Source organism: Phacochoerus africanus, chromosome 11, assembly GCF_016906955.1.
Source record: "Phacochoerus africanus isolate WHEZ1 chromosome 11, ROS_Pafr_v1, whole genome shotgun sequence".
Taxonomy (NCBI): Eukaryota; Metazoa; Chordata; class Mammalia; order Artiodactyla; family Suidae; genus Phacochoerus; species Phacochoerus africanus.
In genome coordinates this window covers 126,516,546-126,539,480 of record NC_062554.1, presented here as the reverse complement: position 1 = coordinate 126,539,480, position 22,935 = coordinate 126,516,546, and the positions used below count along the sequence as shown (strand labels likewise).

Below are 22,935 nucleotides of genomic sequence, written 5' to 3'. Positions count from 1 at the left end.
ACACAAACAAATATTTAGACATCAATACTCCCTACATATCACACCAAAAAAGAATATCCATTATGCTAAATAAGTCTTTTGAAGAAATTTTTCATGAAATGTCAAATTTCAGCTATTTTCAAAATGAGCACGAATTTTGTATATGAATCACACATGGAAAGAAAATCTCATAATAATTGTTCACCACTTCCAATTTAATATTGTGGAAGCAGCTGTGCATCATGAAACTAAAATGATTTATGGTAGACATCCAGCTGCTTTTTTAGCAAAATAAAATTAGTATTTATGGAGTGTCTAGCCTTTATCAAGGACTTAAAATCTGAATTAGGTGTAGTGATGGTTTTTAGGATTTAATTTCACAACAGGATTTTTTTCTTCTTCAGGGAGTATATTAGGTACTGGAGGGTGTAACTCAACATGAATGCTACAAGTGAGGACAGAACCTATTTCCAATCAGGCCTACGAGGTAAATTTTTATTAGAAGAGCTATATTTGGTTCTAACTTCGTTTAGACTTGTAGTCTTTTAAATTTTGATTTTTTTTTTCTTTTTAGAGCTGTACCCGCAGCATATGGAAGTTCCCAGGCCATGGGTTGAGTTGGAGCTACAGCTGCCGGCCTACACCACAGCCACCGCAATGCAGGTTCTGAGTTGCATCTGTGACCTACACCATGGCTAAGGCAACGCCTGGATCCTCAACCCACTGAACGAGGTGGATTGAACCTGCCACTGCATGGTTACTTGGATTTGTTTCCACTGCACCACAATGGGAACTCTGATTTTTTTTTTTTTTAATGTTTAAATATGTCAGAGTAACTATTTTCTCATGATGGACTGCAATAATATAAAAACAGACCTCTAAAAGATTTGTACTTTATAAATCCTACCAGCTGTGGTAGGAAGAAAGAAGGGGACAGACCGAATGAATGCAGGCTCTACCCATTGTTCAAAAAAAAAAAAAAAAAGCCTACATAATCTAAAACACAATTTTCCTGCTTTTTGCAGCATACTCTAACAGATGTTTGTGAAACTGAACTCTTACCATGAACATTGAGGTTAAAATATTTTTTGGCACTTCCAGCTGTGTTCTCGGCAATACACACATACCTGCCGATATCTGTGATTTGAATATTGAGAATCTAAGGAAAAATTGCAGAGATTTCAATGAAATTTTTTATAAAGCACTTGTCAATTTTTGAGAATAAACAATTCATATTCTTTCTAGTTAATACCAGATGAGCATAAGAAAAAATTGAATGTAATTGTGCTCATGCTGTTTTTATTAGGCCAATCAAATATTTATAAAGATTTCTAATCAGAAAAGGCAATTTTATACATACTTGTATGTTGACTTCAAAAAGAATCATTCTCCCACTTCCTGTCTACAGCCCTGGCAATGTGACTCTGAAGTTCCTCCCATCAGGAACTGGAGAAAAGATGCGGGATTTATGTTGGCCTTATGACTGGCTTTGGTCAATAAACTGTGATGGATGTGACAGTGTTCCATTTCAAACCTAGGCCTTGTGCATGTCTCCTTACTCATCGGGACCTCTGCTACCACTGTGTGAGGCAACCAGGACCAGCCTGCTGGAGGGTGAGAGATCACGTGGGAAAAGCCAGTGTAGTTATTGCAACTGAGACCCTAGATACTTGCAAGAGCCAGGCCAAGATGAGCAGAGCCACTTTTTCAATCCACAGCAGGCAGACACTTGAGTACGCCTTGCTGAGACCAGGAGAATCACCCAGCCAACCACAAGCCTTGTGAGCTAAATAAATGCTTCTCGTTTGCTGTTGTTTGGAGTGGCTTGTTTTATGTAGCAAGACTTAGTTAATACAGCAGATATATATATATATGTTTTTATTATGCAGAAATTTCTATCCATCTATGTATCTTTTGGCCCTAGTCAGAGAAATGTTTAAGTATTTTACTAAAGGTTGCATGAGCATCAAATAGAAATAATCACGAGGTTTAGAAGAAACTTTGAGAAGTTAAGATTATTTACAGTGAACCTCATTGTTTGTTTGTTTTTAATAAAGAACTCCATATGTCCTGTGTTAGATACACTGAGGGTTAGATTCTGGGGCCTATAGACTATCATTAAGATGTTCGAGAAATGATTTCTTAAGTTGTATCCTAACAAAAGAGTTGGCATTCTGTCTACAAGTGCCAATCTTCTTATTAGGAACTTAGAAAGAAAAATATACACATGCCCATTAGTGAACAACAACTTAGGATATTTATGTGGCTCCCAATATTATTTACTATCAATTCTTTGCCCACTGAGGACAAATTTTAATCTGTAGGGAAACTTATACTATCTAGAATTTTATCATCAGTAATACTTAAATGGAAAGAACTGTGATAATTTGCTTATAATGTGATTTTTATCACAGAAGCCATACTGTAGTTAAGTTTAGAGGTGTGTGTACTAGTTATACAGATAATTTCTGGAAGAATTCACACAAAACTGTTAATAGTGGTCACCTCTGATAGTGAGACAGAATGAAGAAGAATTTCATCTTATGTCCTTTTTATGATTAGTTATTTTCACAACTATTTATAAACCAACACAACTTACTATTATTTTTTATGACTGCACCTGCGGTATATGGAAGTTCCCAGGCCAGGGACTGAATCTGAGCCACAGCTACAGCAATGCCAGATCTTTTAACCCACTGCCATGGGCCAGGGAACAAACCCACACCTCCACAGAGAGCTGAACCACTGCAGTTGGGTTCTTAACCCACCGTGCCACAGCAGGAACTCCCAAAAAATTATTTTTAAAAGTAAAAAAGACAATTATTATTATAAAATACAAAGTCAAATAGCGATTTTTAAATTAGATTTTCTTTTCTTTTTACATTTACCTGCAGAATTCTCCTATTAGATAGAAATGTGTGATACTCATCTTCTAGCAAGGGCTGCCCGTCTTTTTGCCAGGAATTCCTCGGTGTGGGGCTGCCACTGGAGAAACACTCCATCAGTGCACTCTTGTTCACCAGCACTGTGACCTCTTCAGGAACATCAGGATTTGCTCCCTTGATAACTGGTGGCACTAATAAGTGATTGCAACAGAGAGAGAACGACAGGAAACAAGGTCTTTGCTAAATTATTTCACTTTTCTGACAATTTTAAAAGGTTTCGGATAAGAGAGGAGCAAAAGTTGAAGAACCCATGACCCTCAAGTAACATTTTATACTAAGAAACTAGAGTGGTGATAAAAACCGCATGAATTTGGGTTTATTCTCCTCCCTCTCTTCGCCTCTCCTGGGCTAAGCCCTCTCACAGTTTCATTGCCATTTAGGTGAATCCCAATTCTTCCTCCATATATCTTGTCTGATTTCTCCCTCAGCCCCTTCCATGACAGCCTCTGGGTTTGCAAGTATACATGCAAGTAGCATCTGTACAAACTGATAGCTGCATCTGCTTGGTCATCTAGACAAGCCAGGTAGATCTTTATAGATTTGCCTCACGTGCAAGGGAATTTTCTGGGCTACTCAAAGTGTGTTACCTCAGCCTCAGGAACAGTGATATGACAGTAAGCATTACCTGGGAGCTTAGCTAGAAAGGCAAATTTGGGGGTCCAACCCAGGCTTCCTCCATGGGCTTCCTTGGGAGGGTCAAGAAATCTGTGTTTCAACAAACCATCCAGGTGACCCTTATGTACACCAGAGATCCAGTCATGCTCTGGGTCTTTCTATATGCATATATTCTCACTTAAAGTAATACTGCAGAATCAATCCAGGGTCATATCCACCTGATGTCAGACTAGTCAGTTATGAAAAATCACATACTACCCATAATTTTGGGGGGCCACCCACACAGCATGGGGAAGTTCCCAGGCCAAGGCTTGAACCCATACCACAGCAGTAACTCAAGACACTGCACCACAAGAGACAATGCCAGATCCTTAACCCACTGTCTCACGAGAGAACGCCCATTACCTGTACCACTTTAAAAAAATGGAAATGTTAAACTAGGAATGCATGTGTTGGCTCCTTTTGTTAATGCAGAAATTCATTATCGAAGGGAATAATCACTTTGTTCTGTTTTGAAAACAGTTATTTTGTTTCGGTCTCTTAAAAAGTACCACATCTTTGTCAATCAGTAAAGATTACATGTTTAATGCAGATACCACCCTGCAGTACTTGGGTCTCTCAAAAACTAGACTGAAAGTCTATAAAGAAATAATCAAGGCTACAAGACCCACAGTAATATTTTCAAATTTGTACAGAAACACAAAAGACCCCAAAGAGCCAAAGCAATATTGAAAAAGAAAAATAGAAATGGAGAAAAAGGCTCCCTGACTTCAGTCTATACCAGAAAGCTAGAGTCATCAAAATAATACGGCACTGGCACACAAACAGAAATATAGATCAGTGGAACAGCATAGAAAGCCCAGAAATAAACCCAAGCCCCTAGGGTCAACTAATCTATGACAAAGGAGGCAAGAACATACAGTGGAGGCAGGGAGTCTCTTCGATAAGTGGTGCTGAGAAAACTGGGCAGCTCAATGTAAAAGAATGAAATAAGAACACTTTTTAACACCGTACAAAAAAATAAACCCAAAATGGATTAAGAACCCAAACCTAAGGCCAGACACTATAAAACTCCTAAAAGAAAACCTAGGCAGAACACTCGCTGACATAAATCACAGCAGTATCTTCAATCCACCTCCTCAAATGATGAAAATAAAAACAACAAAAAAACCAGTGGGACCTAATTAAACTCAAATGCTTTTGCACAGCGAAGGAAAGCATTAACAAAACAAAAAGACAACCCACAGAATGGGAGAAAATATTTGCAAATGAAGTGACTGACAAGGGATTAATCTCCAAAATATATCATAGGGCTTTATATCAAAAAAAACCAAAAACCCAATAAAAAATGGGCAGAAGATCTAAACAGACATTTCTCCAAAGACAGACAGATGGCCAAAAGGCACATGAAAAGATTCTCAACATTACTAATTATTAGCGAAATGCAAATCAAAATTACAATGAGGTATCACTTCACACCAGTCAGAATGGCCATCATCAAAAAGTCCACAAGTGGAGGACACCAGGCCAGGGATCAAACTCCTGCCACAACAGTGACCTGAGCCACAGCAGTGACAACACTGGATCATTAACCTGCTAGGCCACCAGGGAACTCTCTATTTCTTGAATTGGGAAGGAGTTCTACAACTACTTGCTTTATGATAAAATATTACCCTGTACATATTTGTCATGTGCAGTTTTTGTGCATGTAATATTCCACAGTTTTTATAATGCTCAGTTAAGAGTAACGACAACAATTCACAAACTTTTCTGGGCAGACGTCTGCGGCTTATGTATGAGTAATGCCTGCAGCGAGTATTAGCCAGATACCTAACATACACTCCCAAAACTAAATTCACTGTGGAATTGACTTTAAATTCTTTTTTTCACATGTTCTGATAGTTGTCAGAACCCAGTGCAATCAACTAAACCAGGATAGGAACCTCTGTGTTTTCACTAGTCATCATTCATTGCCACCAATTCATTCATTAAACACAATAATATTAAGCATCTTCTATGGTTCAGGTGTTGGGTAAGATGCTGAGGTTTTAGTGGTAAGCAAGTCAGCTATGCCCACTGTCCTCATGGAGCTCTCCCAGTGCAGTGCTGGGTGACGGGGTTGGGGAGGAGGAAGTAAGGGAGACACAAGAGAGAATAAACAAAGTTAATGTTGAAGAAATTGCGTGGTGGGAACAAACAAGTGTATTGCTTCTTTGTCAAGAAGAAGCTGGATGGGGCTATTAAGAGGAAAAGATCATATGAGAAGCTGTCTCTCTGGAAAACACCTCTTTGAATTCCTTAACAGAGAAGTTAAACAGCAAGCAGACCAACAAGATTCTAGATTAAGATCCCTCATTTTAGAGATCCTGCTATAGAACACGGGGAACTATATCCAGTCACTTGTGATGGAACATGATGGAGGATAATGTGAGGAAAAGAATTTCTATATGACTGTCACTTTGCTGTACAGCAGAAATTGGTAGAACATTGTAAATCAACTATAATAGAAAAAATAAAAATCTTAAAAAAAAATCTCTCATTTTAGAAAATTGAATCCCCATCCTCAGATTTAACCGTTTTTAGAAGCCTACTCCATGACCACACTATTAAAACATGTCAAATGAAAGAAAAAAGAGTCTAAAAACAATAAATGCTTAAGAGGGTGTGGAGAAAAGGGAACTCTCTTGCACTGTTAGTGGGAATGTAAATTGGTGCAACCACTTTGGAAGACAGGATGGAGGGTCCTTAAAAAACAGAATATAGGACTACCATATGATCCAGCAATCCCACTCCTGGGCATGTATCCTGAGAAAACCGTAATTCAAAAAGATACATGAACCCCGATGTTCACTGAAGCACTATTTACAATAGTCAAGACATGGAAGCAACCTAAACGTCCATTGACAGAGGAGTGGATAAAGAAGATGCAGTACATACATACAATGGAATATTACTCAGCCACAAAAAGAATGAAATAATGCCATTTGTAGCCACATGGATGGACCTAGAAATTATCATACTAAGTGAAGTCAGACAGGGAAAGACAAATATCATATGATACCACTTACATGTGGAATCTAGTAAAAATGACATAAAATAACATTTATAAAACAGAAAAAAAAAACAGATTTCAAAACAACTCTTTCAGTTACCATAGATGAAGTCATTGGGGGAGGGAAGAATTGGGAGGGTGGAAAAAACATATACGCGATACTGTAGAAAATAGATGATTAACAAGAACCTGTAGAGCACAGGAAAATCTACTGAATAATTTGTAATAATCTATATGGGAAAAAAAGGGAGTTCCCGTTGTGGCTCAGCAGAAATGAATCTGACTAGCATCCGTGAGGACGCACGTTCAATCCCTGGCCTCGCTCAGTGGGTTAAGGATCCATCCTTGCTGTGAGCTGTGGTGTAGGTCGCAGACCGGGCTCGGATCCTGCATAGCTGTGGCTGTGGTGTAGGCTGGCAGCTATAGCTCCAATTGAACCCCTAGCCTGGGAACCTCCATATGCTGTGGGTGCGGCCCTAAAAAGACAAAATAAATAAATACATGGGAAAAAAGAGTGGATATAGTTATATGTAAGACTGATTTATTTTGCTGTACACTTGAAACTAATACAACATTGCAAGTCAACTATACACCAATAAAATTAAATTTTAAAAATTCCAATGCTGTTTGAAGGCATACCTTCACATTTTGAAATTATATAATTTTTGCTGTACTTTTAACATAATACATATTGTTTAAACTGCATATTAGTAAATAATAAACTTGAATTTCAGATTAAGTGAAGTTATCACCCCTCCACACACACTGTTAAAACTAATCAAATGAAATGCTGGGACATAAAGATTCTATATTTTCCTGAACTTCTACTTGGAGCTGAGTCCTTAGGAGCTACCAGGTGAGGCACTACAGGTCCAAGGTAGGGCCTCCACCAAAGCTCTTTGCTCTGACCTGCCCTCCAGCTGGGTTACAACACCCAGCCTCAAACGCTGTGAAATGTCCCTAATTGGGACAGACTTTGTGGGCCATTTATCTTGCTCTGTTCCTGCCTCTCAAAACTCATCTCCAACATACTTTCTAATCTCCTTCTAAATAAAAATAACAGGTGGAAGGCATAAAGGTCTCTCCTTAATTACCTAATCCCTAAATTCCATTTTTTTTTTTTTTAGTAAATAATGTTTTTATCGCTCATTACATTTTTGTGGTAGGCAGGAAAAATTTTTAGTTTCTAATGTATAAAAGATTTTTAGTATTGTACTAAAATGTTTTAAACATTACAAATAAAAAGAATAGATTATTGCAGAATGGTAATGCTGAAAATGGGAATTCTTTTGTCTTTTACCAGAGAATTCTCGTGGTGAAAGGCCAGGATATAAAAGCCAGGGGGAATGCCAGCTTTTTGGAGAATAATCCAGACTTACACATTGGAATTAATGATATTAACATTAAAAAATAAAATTATAGGCAGTTTGATGTACTCTCCTAAATTCCATTTCCTTAGTGTTTTTAGTAGAAACTGACAGAGACCATTCATGGTGCCTTGACCCATCTTGGTATGAAAAAACATATTGCTGGTTTAAATTTACCTTTTGTTTCTTTTTTTATTTTACTTTTTTTATTACTCAAATGAATTTATCACATCTGTAGTTGTATAATGATCATAACAATCTGATTTCACAGGATTTCCATCCCACAGCCCAAGCACATCTCCCATCCCCCAAACTGTCTCCCCCAGAGACCATAAGTGTTTCAATGTCTGTGAGTCAGCATCTGTTCTGCAAAGAAGTTCAGTCTGTCCTTTTTTCAGATTCCACATGTCAGTGAAAGCATTTGATGTTGGTGTCTCATTGTATGGCTGACTTCACTCAGCATGATAGTTTCTAGGTCCATCCATGCTGCTAAAAATGCTGGTATTTCTAAATTCCACTTTGATTTAACCAAACTCCAGTTCTTTCCCAACTCTACTCTCTTGCTACTCTATCAGATCCTCCCACCCTGTCCTAAACGCTTTCAAAATTTAGGTGAAATTAAGCCAGGTGGGCTGGGATACCGCACTACTCTTGATGATGTTCGCACTGATTTTAACTGTCTTCTCTCTTATCCTTTTCCTTATCACTACCTTGTAGACCAAAATCCACGCTAATGACCCATCTCGCCCTAGTTTCACCTCCACCCACTTCGTTCAGCTGTGGACAGTCATACCTTAGACACTCACCATCAACACCTCTTCCCCCAGCAAGTTTATAAGCTCTCTGAACAAGGCCTGGTGTCTACTGTGCTCACAGCTGTATCCTCAGTGACTAGCCCCGTGAGCAAGCCTACCTCTTCCAAATGTCTCAAGAGTACTATACATTTTTACTTTTCTCTCTGATTATTTGCTCAATACGTATCCTTTGGTTCTGTGGCTCTGCATCACATCATACTACATATAAATTGATCTCAAGTTTCGCCAGTGATTTCTTAGTTTCAAAGCCAAATGGCCTTTCTCTCCACCCCTGACCCTTATTTTTGGTTTGCTAAACTTATTTTAGCATGCCTATACTCAACCAACTTCTTTTTTTTTTCTTTTTATAGCTGCATGTGGCATATGGAAGTTCCCAGGCCAGGGGTCGAATTGCAGCTGCAGCCGAGGCCTATGCCACAGCCACTGAAACATTGGATCCAAGAAGCATCTGTGAGTTATACTGCAGCTTGCAGCAATGCCGCTGAATCCTTAACCCACGAGCAAGGCAAGAGATTGAACCTGCATCCTCATGGACACTATGCCGGTTTCCTAACCTGCTGAGCCACAATGGAAACTTCCTAAACCCATTTATTGATAACCTTTCTATGCCTTGGATTCTGCAACATGGTAGTTACTGCTTTTCGTTAGCTCCTCAGATTGTCTCTCCCCCAACTCTGTTTTCTTTTTCCTGTATCCTATTTGTAAATGATCCTACACGGATCCTCTTCTGATCTCCTCCTGTTTGATCTGTAACACTTTCCATTGGAAACCTCATTTCTTTGAATATTGCCTATTTGTGGATAACTCTCAAATCTATATTCTTAGGTCATTTCTCTCTCTTGGGTTGTAGTTCCATATTTACAACGTCTTATTGAACATTTTCCGAAGCAGACTGGCACCATGCTAATTCACCATGTATTTAAAAAAACCTGACTTCCTTGTTCCCAAGTCATGTTGTCTTCCTTCATCTATTTTTATTAATCTTGCTATGATTTCCTTTATCACCCAGGATCACAATCTCAGTGCCCTCTTATACTCTGAGATAGGTGCCTAATGCTTCATATCACTTAATCACTTCCTCTATAAAATCTTTGATACCAACTGCTTCCTATACATTCCCACTGCCCCTTCTCTAGCTCAGCTCCTTCTGATGGAAGCATCTATTTGTTCCTGCTTCTAGTAGCATCACCTCTTTTCCCTTAAAGGTACAATGCTTCTTCCACTCTCAGCCCCTGCATTCATATGGAGATAACTGTGGTCCAAGAGTGGGCATGGGAACTAGGCTGTATCAGTCAGGCCTCCTGGCCTCCGTAATTGGTTCACAGGTGGTATGTGACTCACACTTAGCGAAATAAAACCATGAAAATCCAATTCGAGGACTTCAGTTGCAAATACTGGGAAATAAAAGCTTTTGCTTGGCTGTGAAACTAGGAAGATGTAAGATCAGAGTTTCCAGGAGCCAATTACTATCCAAAGGGATCCCCCTGAGAGTGATGCTAACAAAGAAACCAAGAGGAGGAGAAGGGTAAAGTTTGATGGAACTCTTGAGAGCCAGAGAAGTCAGATATGACTGCAGCCAGTTCTACCCTGGGACTTCTCAGGTTCGTGAATCATTCTCTTTTGAATTATTGTGCGTTATTTGAATGAATAATTCTCTTTTCTTTTTGGTTTAAGCCAGTTTGCCAGTTGATACTTCAGGAGTCCTAACTAATGTGCTCTCAATTCGACTACGACAATTAACTCCCAGGAAGAACCATTGGTTTCTGATTATCTTTATGTCTCTAAAATGCTTAGCGCAGCATCTTGCCAACAGTAGTTCCTCAAAAACTTTTTGAATGAAAGCATGCATAAGAAACAAACAAACAAACAAAAAAAAACCAAGCCGAAAGACTCACAGAGCACACGGACGTCGTACTGGAGGGAATCTTCTCCAGCCTCATTCACAGCCACACACACGTATCTCCCAGCATCTTCTACTCTCGCCCGTGGAATCTGCAACACTCGCCCTCCTGGAAATACATCCCAATACATATGTTTACTTCTCTAAATCTTAGAGCGAAAGCGGTCATAACCAGAGAGATAATTTTTCAGGTCTAATGACCTCCTTGCATTATCTTTCAAGGCTCTTACTTCATTCAGTGTTTCAGTTTTAATGCCCCATACCATGTTTATGACAAACACCGTGTTAGTGAAAAGTGACCCAACATATGAATGAGCTCTCCTGAGAAATAAATTGCTTGTGTAGACTTTCCTCAAGGGAGGAATGCTGCTCCGTGCCCCTCTCACGTTCCACGTAGAGTGTCACTATGGAGGGACTTCTTGCTTTTACAGTTTTGAACAGATGGAAAAGAACGTTACACTGTTGGAGGCAAGTACTGATTTGAGAAAATAATAGCTGAGGATATAAAAGGTACAAAGCACAGCATCGCACATACAGTCTTGAAAGACTATTTTTAAACTTTTTAAATTTCAAATGTAACGTTAAAATAATTATACAAATATTTTACTTATGTTTTCCAATTACTTATATCTCAATCCATTCGATACCTGTCATAAATGGGTACATATTAACTCTTATCTACATATGTAAATTAAATAACAACACTCACATGATTCAGAAAAAGGCTGGGAGTATATTGGAGACATGGTGCCCCTTTACCCCTAAATACTCATAAATCTGTATTTCATAAAACCAAGTATTATCCCTTATTGATTATAGTACAATGAACAAAATCAGAAAATGTGAAATCAGTAAAAATGCACTATTGAACCGTAGTCCATATTTAAATTTCATTATTATCACAATACTGTCTTTTATAACTATTTTTTCCCCAAGACCAGATCTAATTTAGGATCACATACTACACTTGGTTGTCATTTCTATTAAGTACCTCTTTTTTCCCCAAGATACTCTTTTATTCGAGATGAAATTTACATACAATGGAAACAATGGACTTTAAGTGTATAATTTGATAAATTTTAACAAGCCTATTTGAATGTTCGCTGAAAGTAAATAGAGGCCCTAAAAATATCATCATTCCACAATTTAAACATCTCTGTTTCTATTGATAAACCATATGATAACATATTTGAAGCTAATAATCTTTACTATTGATTTGAGAAATGCATTTAATAAACAGAAGTAACTTTTGGCAAATATTTTTGAGAATTTATAATTAATAATGTTCATAAAAAAGCTGATTATTTCATCACATTATATAGAAAAATGGAGGCAAATGACTTTCTTAAGTTGATAGAATGATCCTATCATAGACCTGAAAGTTAACTTAGGTGTCCTATCCTATGTTAAATTCTTAGCCTAGACTTGCCTAGCTGGAAGTTGCATAGATACCAGTGGCATGCAGCATCCTGTGTCAGTTACATCCTAAGGTCAGAAGGTCAGTCAATGAGCCTTGTCTAGTAAATAAGAAGAAACACATCTGACGGAGATTCAGATTTTCATCCCATTCCTAACCATCTTTACCTGGCAAAATCAATACTCTATCACTCGAGGTCAGAGGGTGGCCATCTTTGTACCATGTCAGTGTAGGAGGAGGAGCAGCGTTTGTCTCACAGTAAAGAGAGATGGGATTGCTGGTGATCACATCCTTGGCTTCACCCCTCCTGCCGGTATCCAGCATGTTTCCTATTTCCCAGAGCTTCTGAAAACTTGGAGGAACTATGGTGGAAAAACATGAAATTTTGGACCCATGTGAATGCCAATGTCATTCTGTTAATCAGAGATCTTAGCTATATGTTCACAAGAGTGATTTGACTATGTAGTAAATTAGACAATGTGAAAATATTTTCCAGTACTTATACACCTACCAAGACAGCTCTTAGCTAAAAAAAGTAGTAGAGAGAAGTTGGAACTGATTCTCATGTGGAAGAGCAAGAAGTATGTGCTCAGACTGCTGTGTCATGCTTTGTTCTCCCGCCCTGTTAAAGGGCTCTAGCACTTAGAAGATGAAGGGGCTTTCTCTCAGGAAGAACCTATTACATAATAGGCATGGTTAAGGAATACGATCATAATAGGGAAAACTAATTTTAAGGAACCAAAAAAAAAAAAAAAAGGTGGCTCAATTTCAAACATTTCCCATTGATCTGTCTTACTAAGAAAACAAAACAAGTAATGGAGTCAGGATTAGTAAATCCTTTAACAAAAACAATAGGACATACTCAAACTTTTCTGGGGGACAAGTATGAACTTCCAGAAGGCAATCTACCTGTACATCAAAAGCATTACCGTGTGTATATACAAGCATATAAACCTTGATCTAAAGTTTCCATCATTAGCAACTTATAAAAGAATCAAAGATGTGCAAAAGTTTTATGTATAAAGATGTTCAGTGAAGTGTCAGAGACCACAGAACAGCTGAACTCTGCAGAAGGCAAATATCTATGGATGCAGAGTTCTAAAGCACAGTCTCCTTCAAAGACAAGATAAGGGACTTACGCATTAACCATGCTATTCTATAAACAGCTGCCCTCTGTCCTAAGGGTACCCCCTCGGATATCACTAAGAAGATAGCTTCCGTATTGCCTATGCCTGTTCCTGCCCACTAATCTTGTCACTTTCCTTAATCCCCCTAATAATAATCTCATTACCTTCCTTAATAAAAGTCATGTGGGCTAAAGCCTAGGCGCCTTTGTTCGGTGGAACAGAGTGCCTCCTGGTCCCCCACTTTCTAAATGTAAGAGTCTTGTGTGTTTTGTTATACAGAGCTGTCCCTCTTCCAGGATTCCCCATTGCCCTGCAGCGCTGGAAACTAACATGGAAACTAACCAGACATTCAACAATAGGAGTCTGGCTAAATAAATATTTGGACACTCAAGTGATAAAAAATCATGCTGAGAGTAACAATATCAACAATAACAGTAATCATTTCTTAAGCATTTTGCTTTTGCAGCACTCACCACAATTCTATAAGGCATTAATTTTAAAAGCAAGGAAATAGGGGCTTAAAATAGTTAGGAAACTTGCCCAAGTCACAAAGCTTAGAGGAGCCAAAATCATCACTCAATTCCAAGTCCTACTATTTAAATTCTGATATGATGTCACATTAGCTTTCTGATAAACTTCATGATATAATATTAGGGGAATGCTATTGGAACAGAGAAGTATGTATTGTGTGACTATAATTCATAAATGAAGTATACACTTACAAAAAATCTATCAGAAGGATACATAAATAAACAGAAGTTACCCTGAATGATGGGATTATTTTCTTTATTAATTTCCCGAGTCCAAGTTTTCAATAATAAATTTAATTATTGTTGACAGGAAAAAAAAAAAAAAACCACTGTTTAAAATAGACAAAGTCAAACCTCTTTTCACTGCTTTGTCAGATCATAAAAATTAAATTACATACAAGCATATTAGTATTACCTTGAATATTCACATCAAAATCCAGCTCATCTTCACCTGCAATGTTAGATGCTACACAAGTATATCGTCCAGTGTCTGATATCTGAGCCTCCTTGATTTGAAGTGTGTGTCCATTTGCCGCAATAGTAACATGATCATCTGATTTAAGGGGCTGTGATTCAATTATAATAATGTTAGCATCAAGTACTCCGAAAATCCTCTAGGAGGCCATGCAGTGATAATTTTTATATTTCTTTAATAAATAAAAATAAAAATTTTATGTGAAATACTCAAGACAACAATTTAATTAATTTACTTTGAATAAGTTCTTTGTTTTTGTGTAATAATGTCTTTACTGAAAATTGTAGCTCATGTGGTTTACATCTGTGCCAGGTGTTTCTGGGTGGTACATTTACAAATTATTTATGATGAAAATATTCTTAGGTATCATATCTATCCATTCTGAAAAAAAAATCTTCAGCTGATTCCACATTGTATTAAAAGTATATCTTTTCTCATAATTTTATAGAAAATGCTAGAGTTTTTAAATGAAAGATTGACAGTATTAGCACAGTCTGATTTGACTTAAAATTCACTATCATACATTCAGAAACATCAATTGCTTCAAAATTGAAAAAAACTAACCTAGAGATATTTATCTTATGATGTTTTATTGATAATGTTACCTACATTTAATAGGATATTTCTCATCTTCTAAACACTTTTGTTTATAAGAAATTCTCCTTTAAGATTTTAGCTGCTGGTTCACTGTTACTCCTAATGATAATTTTCTCATAATTCTTGGTAATTTTAATACCCAGATAGACAGTCATCCAATGCCTTTGCTCTCAGCTCCTTGACCTCCTCTCCTCTATTTTTATTTTTATTTTTTTGGTTCCCAACCCTCTCTCATTCACTTAATAGGGGAATCATTCCTAGAGACCTATAATCACATTCCTTCATAATCTCAGTCCTAAAGTCTCACCTTCTGACCACCACCTCTTAACTTTCTAACTCACTCCCTCCAGCATCCCAACTCCCATAATGTTTTGGCCCCATGGGAGGATGAGACTTCGGACCTCGACAACCCATAGACCTTGTAATCTTTTAATTGTCACTAAGTCCTAGTGCCTCTTCTCTTTCTACCTAAACTCACTCTCCGTGTGATCTCACGCGAAATCCTGGTCTTGCCTTTGACTCATTTCTTTCGCTCACATTCTACCAGCTCCATCCAAGCAACCATCATCTATGTCCCTGGACCACAGTAATAAATTCATTTCAGGACCCCTTCTTTCTTCAACTAGTAAGGAAGCCGATGTAATCTTCTTAAAACCTTAACACAGATCATATCGCTCCTATGTTCAAAAATGTCCAGTGGTTTTCCATCAGAATAAGGCCAGCTGGTCTACAAGCAGTGTGATCTGATCCTCCATTGATCTTCCACTCTCACCTTCCTCTGTGTTCCCCTTGCTAGTCTCTGTAGAATATTTTCCTCTCAAAATCTTATGTCTGCTTCCTTCAATGTCTTGGAGTTTCTGATCAAATATTACCATATCAGTGAGGCCTTCTCTAGATGCACATGACACTCTCTTTACTCACTATTCTTTTCCTAAGTGAAGTGTCTCCATAATGTTTACCTTGTCTGGCATATATGTACTACTTGTTTGGTTAGTTTTCTTTCCCCTAAACTCCACATGAACAGAAATATTTGTCTGTTTCTTTCACAGCTGTATCACCTGCACCTAAAATAGTATTCAGCAAAAACTATGAGTTCAATAAATAATTTGGGATGCAATGAATCATTGTTAACATTTTATCATATATATAAAAATAGTATAATTCAAATTTTCCATGTCAGGAGTTCCCGTTGTGGCGCAGTGGTTAACGAATCTGACTGGGAACCATGAGGTTGCAGGTTCGATCCCTGGCCTTGCTCAGTGGGTTGAGGATCCAGCGTTGCCATGAGCTGTGGTGTAGGTTGCAGATGAGGCTCAGATCCCGCGTTGCTGTGGCTCTGGTGTAGGCCGGTGGCTACAGCTCCGATTAAACCCCTATCCTGAGAATCTCCATATGCTGCGGGAGCGGCCCTAGAAAAGACAAGAAAAAAATAAAAAAATAAAAATAAATAAATAAAATTTCCATGTCAAACAAAAACCTTAGTGCTTAAATAAACAAACACAAATATCCTATCAAAATATCTTATGGTTAACACTGTCAATATTTTTGGTGGATTTTCTCAAAAACATTCTTTCACTCAAGTAATGTTGCTTATCTGAGAAATAAAATAGAAGAATAAAGGATATGGAAAATAAAAAAATCGTGTTTAGAGAACGAATCCCAAACCCTGAAAAATATAGCAGTTTAACTAAAGCATCATAATGAGATCAATATCAGAATTTGGATGTGGAACTAATTTTACTGTTCACTATGAAATTTTAAAAAACTGCCTTATTCCTAGCATAATTCTAGACTCTATCCAATTTTTATATGTGTATGTGTTTGTGCATCTGTATGTATGTGTATGAAATACAGGGTGAAAAGGTCTTGGATTAAATTAAAAATAATAAAATTTCAAAGTAAAATGGAACTATTTGTTTCTAAGCAAATTCATATAGAATTGATATTGTACCATGAAGTGTGCTCGTAGTTAGAAAAGAAACTGTAAACAAAACATGGTGGGGGTTCCATATTTTTCCTTTTGCAATGGCTTCCAGATGAAACTTGCTTATTTTATTATAAGAGATGATTTTTTTTTTCCTGGCTAGCAGGATTGCAAAATCCATCTGTGATCTGAAAAATAAAGCTATATTTTTCTGCATCTTAAATCATGACTCTGACCTGAACTTCTACAACTGGAATTTGACTGACCATTTGGTTGATTATGTGTAAAACAGGACAAACATCAGCTTAGCCATGTCACATCTGTATTAAGCAGAGTATTAACAGCAGTTAAAAAATCTATTTTGGTCTTAAAACACCAGCACATATGTTTTTAAAACATGCATGGAATGAAATAAGTTGAATGAGAAATGAGGGCATGTGGTTTGAAGTCAGATTGTGTAACTGCAAGATGTGTCTTTTATTGAAAGTTCTTCACTGCCTCCAGTTAATTGTAGTGGGCACTTAATCATCACATTTAGCTTTGTTTCTTCATCTTGGAATATTAAAGATATTACCCTTTGTAAAAGAGTTAAAGATGTTTACAGAAAATTCTGAATAAACTTAGTACCTGCATTGTACCCATCTCATCTGGCTCAGATGACTTACTCTGAAAACATACAGAGCACAAAAGCCATTCTCCAGTGGAAAGGTGGCTGGATGTCCATAGACAATTGCTAATGCACATCGAAAAAGTCCTTCAGGAGTTCCCATCGTGGCGCAGTGGTTAACAAATCCGTCTAGGAACCATGAGGTTGCGGGTTCGGTCCTTGCCTTTGCTCAGTGGGTTAACGATCCGGCGTTGCCGTGAGCTGTGATATAGGCTGCAGATGCGGCTCGGATCTCGAGTTGCTATGGCTCGGGTGTAGGCCGGTGGCTACAGCTCCGATTCAACCCCTAGCCTGGGAACCTCCACATGCCGCGGGAGTGGCCCAAAGAAATAGCAAAGAGACAAAAAAAAAAAAAAAAAGTCCTTCAAACTTTTCACTGATGAAATAATACTAAAAGTGTTCAATTTATATTCTAGGAGCATGGGATTGTGCTAGTTTTGAGGTCGCATTGATTCTCTAAGTTACTTGTAGCTGGGTGTTTTGTATCTGAGCATTTTGTTTTGTAATTTAATTGACCATTTTAGTCTATTAAAAAAGCTCGGCAAGAGAAAAAACTTGACTGGCCTGTCCATCCTTGTACCAGCTGAGAGAGGCAGATGGAACTGCGTAGGCTTCACATTCCAAGGTCAGAGTGTTGTTCACTTTGATCTTCACTTCTTTAGGAGAAAGACCTGGCCCCAGGAGGTCCCCTTTATTGATTATGGGTGGAACTGCATTAAACATGAACAGTAAAGTGTTAAACATCAGTTCTTTTAAATGGAATTGACATGGAAAGCACACTGAGAATCATGTAAGAAAACAAGGAAATAACTCAGGCATTTCGATCATCTAGGACCCAAGTTAGCATCTTATGAAATGGCAGTGTTGATGCAGAATGGGAAGAAGACTACTTTTCTCCCCTCATTATAGTACTGCCAGTGAGGTGAATGTCCTTTGCAGAACAGTTAGTTTCATTCATTCCAGGTCCTTAGACACAGTCTGATTATGACCCATAAAATGCATTTTATCAAGCACTTGGGGGACTGATTCAAAGAACAAAACACCATCAAAAAGATGTTCTTCCTGGAGTTCCCGTCGTGGCTCAGTGGTTAACGAATCCGTCTAGGAACCATGAGGTTGAAGGTTCAATCCCTGGCCTTGCTCGGTGGGTTAGGGATCTGGCGTTGCAATGAGCTGTGGTGTAGGTTGCAGACATGGCTTGGATCCTGCGTTGCTGTGGCTCTGGTGTAGGGCAGTGGCTACAGCTCCGATTCGACCGCTAGCCTGGGAACCTCCATATGCCCCAGGAAGTGGCCCTAGAAAAGGCAAAAAGACCAAAAGAAAAAAAAAAATCTAAAAAAAAAAGAGATGCTCTTCCTTTTTAAAAACAAAATCCTAAAATACAGTCTCTATTAATAGTAGTATTAGTTTGTTTTTTAATAGTCAATGTACAGTGGATCAGCCCAATGTCACTGATAAGCTCATCTTAGGCTGTTGAATACAGAATATATATTTAAGTAACAGTTTTGTGCCTGAAAGTACTTGTATCTATCAGAATTCAGAAGAAAATGAGAAACTTAAGGAATGCCACTGACAAGTTCTCCAAAAGGTTAGTGAGCAGACTCAGTGGGCAATTGAAGACATAGCCACAATACTTAATTCAACTTCCCTCTTAATGAAGCTAAGTTTAATGACAAATATACATAACTCTGAACCCATAAAGAAAAACAGAATTGAAAAAGTTAGGGAACATGGAGAAAAGTTCTTTCGGGACTTACTGTAGACCTTTACTTCATAGTGCTTGATCATCTCCCCTGCCTCATTAGTGGCTACACAGGAGTATCTGCCAGCATTGTCCTCTTGTGCATTTAAGATCTGCAGAGTCCTACCTCCTAAAACGCAATGGAAGACCAAAGCATCCCTGAAGTCACAACGGCAGAAACGCATGCACAGACTACCAGGCTTAACTCTTACTATTAACGTGCTGCTTCTTCTCTGTGCCAATTTTGTAACAGACGTTTGACACAAGACAAACTACAATATATATTGGGCGTTACTTGGTGGGTGGAGACAGTCACTCGAAGGTCCCCTGTGGTAATAACTCTCGTGCTCATTCAGACCCTCCCATGCTGTCTCTGCGCCCACTCCGAACTAAGGTCCTTATTTTACTCTCTTCACAAATAGGTCTTCCGCCTCAGTCATTGTCTTCCTCTCACCTACCTGGTCCATCGGTAGCGAGTGGTCTTTAAAGCACTATTTTTATTATGGTACCTTTTGTCTTATAAATCTTTGATGGTTCTCAATTAACTAAAGGAGGAGTGAGAAACCTCTAAAATCAGGCATTCAAATCATGACTCCAACATTCCTTCTTGACTTTCTCCCCACAGTCCCCCACCCCCCATACACACATCCATACAATGTCTCCACTCCAGAAACAATGTAAAAATATGTGACATTTAAATGTTTACAGGTTTTTCTCCATTGAAGTTTTTTTTTTTTTTTTTTAAACTCTGTTCACATATTTTCAAACAACTGAAGTTGGTTAGGGGAAATTACAGAACTCTGCCTTAAAATATTCTACCATGTGTGACCTCCTAGGGAATTTAAATACAGTAAATTTTGCTGAATTTCACTGAACTGAAAACTGAAATTGTCGCTTATTGGAGAGTGCAGTGGATTGTATGGCATTGTCCACATATTAAATCTTGTGTTAAAATTATAAATACCATTGATTCTGTTTAAATTCAAAAAAAGGTGAAGGTGAGGAGTCTGTTCATCAACCCTGCACGTTGTTCTCATTTTGTGCTTTTCCCACACTAGTCATCCTGATGGATCTGAAAGCTCCCCTGAGTCATTTCCATCCAACAAATTTCTATAAATTTGGCCTGGTTCAAGTTCTGGCCATGACAAAGCATTTCCTGATCACTTCAGCCTATGGTGGCTTTTCCTTCTTCTGAATTCTTACAGAACTCGTCACTATCCCATTTATTATACCTATGACTATTCATAACCCATGGTTACTCATGGATTCCTGTTGTTAACTTTCACACGTATTATTTTTCCCCACGCATAAGACTCTAAGTTCCTTAAAGCCAGTGATTTTGTTTTTAAATTTTTCATACATATTGTCAGGTATCAAGGGGGAATAAATAAACTCTCTCAATCTAAATACTAATCTTCGAGGTTCAATTTAACAAGAAGTGAATGTCTACCTTTTTTATCATTCCACATTGTATTTGAGCACTTAATTGCAGTGTGATATTTATCTGCCTTTTATTTACTTTATTGATCTTCCAAAAAGTAATTTTAGGTACCTTAGACTATAAGATATATAAACATTATTAGAAAATAAGGTAGTAATAGTACAACACCATCACCAACATAAGTATTTTTATAAAGCTAGCCAATGATTCTGCTTTCTTATAAAAGTGGATGGCGCGAGCGCATCTTAGGCACTTAGTTACCTGGAAGAATGCGGATATTTCGGTTGGATTCTAAAGGAGTTCCATTCTTAAACCAGGTTATGATGGCTGGGGGATACGAAAAAGCTTCACAGACCAACGACGTGGGGCTGTTAAGGATAACAGAGACATCTTCAGGGCTGCCATCACTGTCGACGCCAGCAATTGTAGGAGACACTGAAAAGGATTTAAAGTTGGAGCAAAGAAACAGATTTAGAATTTCTTTAATTGAGCAACATCTAAATGTCCATCATACCTACTTGTGTAAAATTCCATTCCCTAAAATTACAGAAAACAATTGATTATTGTGCATATTCTAGACAAAAGCAGTGAGACCTTCAAAAAGCTCACTGGGTAATGGAGGAGACGACAGGTTAAAAGGACTCCTAACACCATGTAGTATGGGCAATAAGGGGAATTACGGTGCAGGATATCAAATCCAATCTGAGGTGTGAGGTGGGACCTCTCATCAGGGAAGTCCTCCTTAAGGAGAGTTCAAAGTGAGCCTCAAAGGATCGGTGGTGGCCAGCCATTGAAAGAAGGGAGACTGGCAGGAGGAGGGAGCCTATTGGGAACAGAGTCGTGTCAACAGTAAGAGGCAAGCAGGAAATAGATGGAGGATGAATTCAAGGGTGTCACTATTGGAAGCAAGCACAACAGAGACAGGTGTATTTGTTGCATAAAACATAAACTAGCACAATGAAGAAAGGCATAGAGAGGAGGAAGTAACTAAAAAAAGATTTAGGAATTTAACTGACAAGATTTGATGACAGAATTTAAGGGGTAAAGAAACCAAAGTCAAAGATAACTTTTAGTTTTTTTTGCTTGGGAACAAACCTAGGTAAACTACAATGAAGCAACATAAACAGAAAATATGGAATGATTTGCTCATCTAGGAAGGTTAGATGGTTTGTTCATTTCTGAATATCTTGAATTTTAAGTGCCTTTGAGAATTCCAGGTAGAAATGTCCAGCAAGCAATGATATATAGAAAGCTGAACGTTGGGAGAAAGATCTGAGTGGCAGGTATGGATTAAAACCATCTCCACTTGATAGGAGATGATCAGTAAACCTCAGGGAATTAAGTTTATTACTTGATGAGACTATCTAGAGTAGAATGAGCAGAAAAGTAAGGAAAAAATACAAGGGGACCTAATGTTTAAGAGATGGATTAAGTAAGAATCTATAAAGGAGGGAGAAAGTGCACCATTGAAGGTGCGCAAGGGAAAAAAACCAAAAAGCAAAAACCCAAAACAAAAAAAGGAGTTCCCATTGATAAGAATATGACTAGTCTCCATGAGGATGTGGGTTCGATCCCTGGCCTCGCTCAGTGGGTTAAGGATTTGGCATTGTAGTGAGCTGTGGTGTAGGTTACAGATGCGGCTTGGGTCTGGTACTGCTGTGGTTGTGGCATAGGCCAGCAACTACAGCTTGAATTCGACCCCTGGCCTGGGATCTTCCATAAACCACAGCCATGAACAAACAACAAAAAAACCAAAGGTGTGCAGGGAAACTAGGGAAGAGCAACGTCCTGAGGAAAGTGATACGTAACATCCAAACATTAAGATAAGAACTGAACGCTGTCTGCTGGATCCAACAACAGGCTAGTCTTCACCATAGCACGTCCAGAATGGTGTGGGCAGAAGGCTGTTTTCAGTGGGACAAGAATTATAGGCAGGGAGTGGTGACTATACCAAGTGAAGAAGGCAGTAGAAGGTAAAGCTGGAGGTTATGGCAGATAGTGAGGGTGTCTAACAGACCAAAGAAAGTGGAGAGACACAGGACCAAGGGCATCAGTGGAAGCCACACCTGTGGACAAAAAGGATAACTCATCCTCTGGGAAAAAAAAGGGTACAGACACTAATTATTGCTGGGCAGATTGGAAGTTGCAAATACACACACTTAAAGAGCCTCAACTTTATGAAGCTGGTGAAAAAGAAGGCTGGGATTCCAATTCCTCATCTTCAATGAATGAGGGAAGATGTGAAAAAATAAGTCACTAGCATGAGGGCAGGTGCCAGAGGAAGGGAGAGAGACAGCATCATCTGAGACATCTGGGAGAAAGAGTAGGTGATCTCCACCCGGG

The 22,935-nt window shown here is 38.3% G+C and overlaps 1 protein-coding gene across 3 annotated transcripts in view; it reads right to left on the bottom strand.

The window, feature by feature from the left end:
- Positions 1–22,935, bottom strand: part of HMCN1 (hemicentin 1) — a 497,854-nt gene that overhangs the window by 119,740 nt on the left and 355,179 nt on the right. For all 3 annotated transcript variants that reach the window (XM_047753862.1, XM_047753863.1, XM_047753864.1), the window contains 8 exons: positions 20,854–21,027; positions 19,168–19,281; positions 17,975–18,120; positions 14,163–14,313; positions 12,258–12,452; positions 10,669–10,782; positions 2,868–3,055; positions 1,042–1,138 (listed from right to left, as the gene is read on the bottom strand). In XM_047753862.1, coding sequence (XP_047609818.1) covers positions 1,042–1,138; positions 2,868–3,055; positions 10,669–10,782; positions 12,258–12,452; positions 14,163–14,313; positions 17,975–18,120; positions 19,168–19,281; positions 20,854–21,027 — 1,179 coding nt within the window. The remainder of the gene's footprint in view (positions 1–1,041; positions 1,139–2,867; positions 3,056–10,668; positions 10,783–12,257; positions 12,453–14,162; positions 14,314–17,974; positions 18,121–19,167; positions 19,282–20,853; positions 21,028–22,935) is intronic.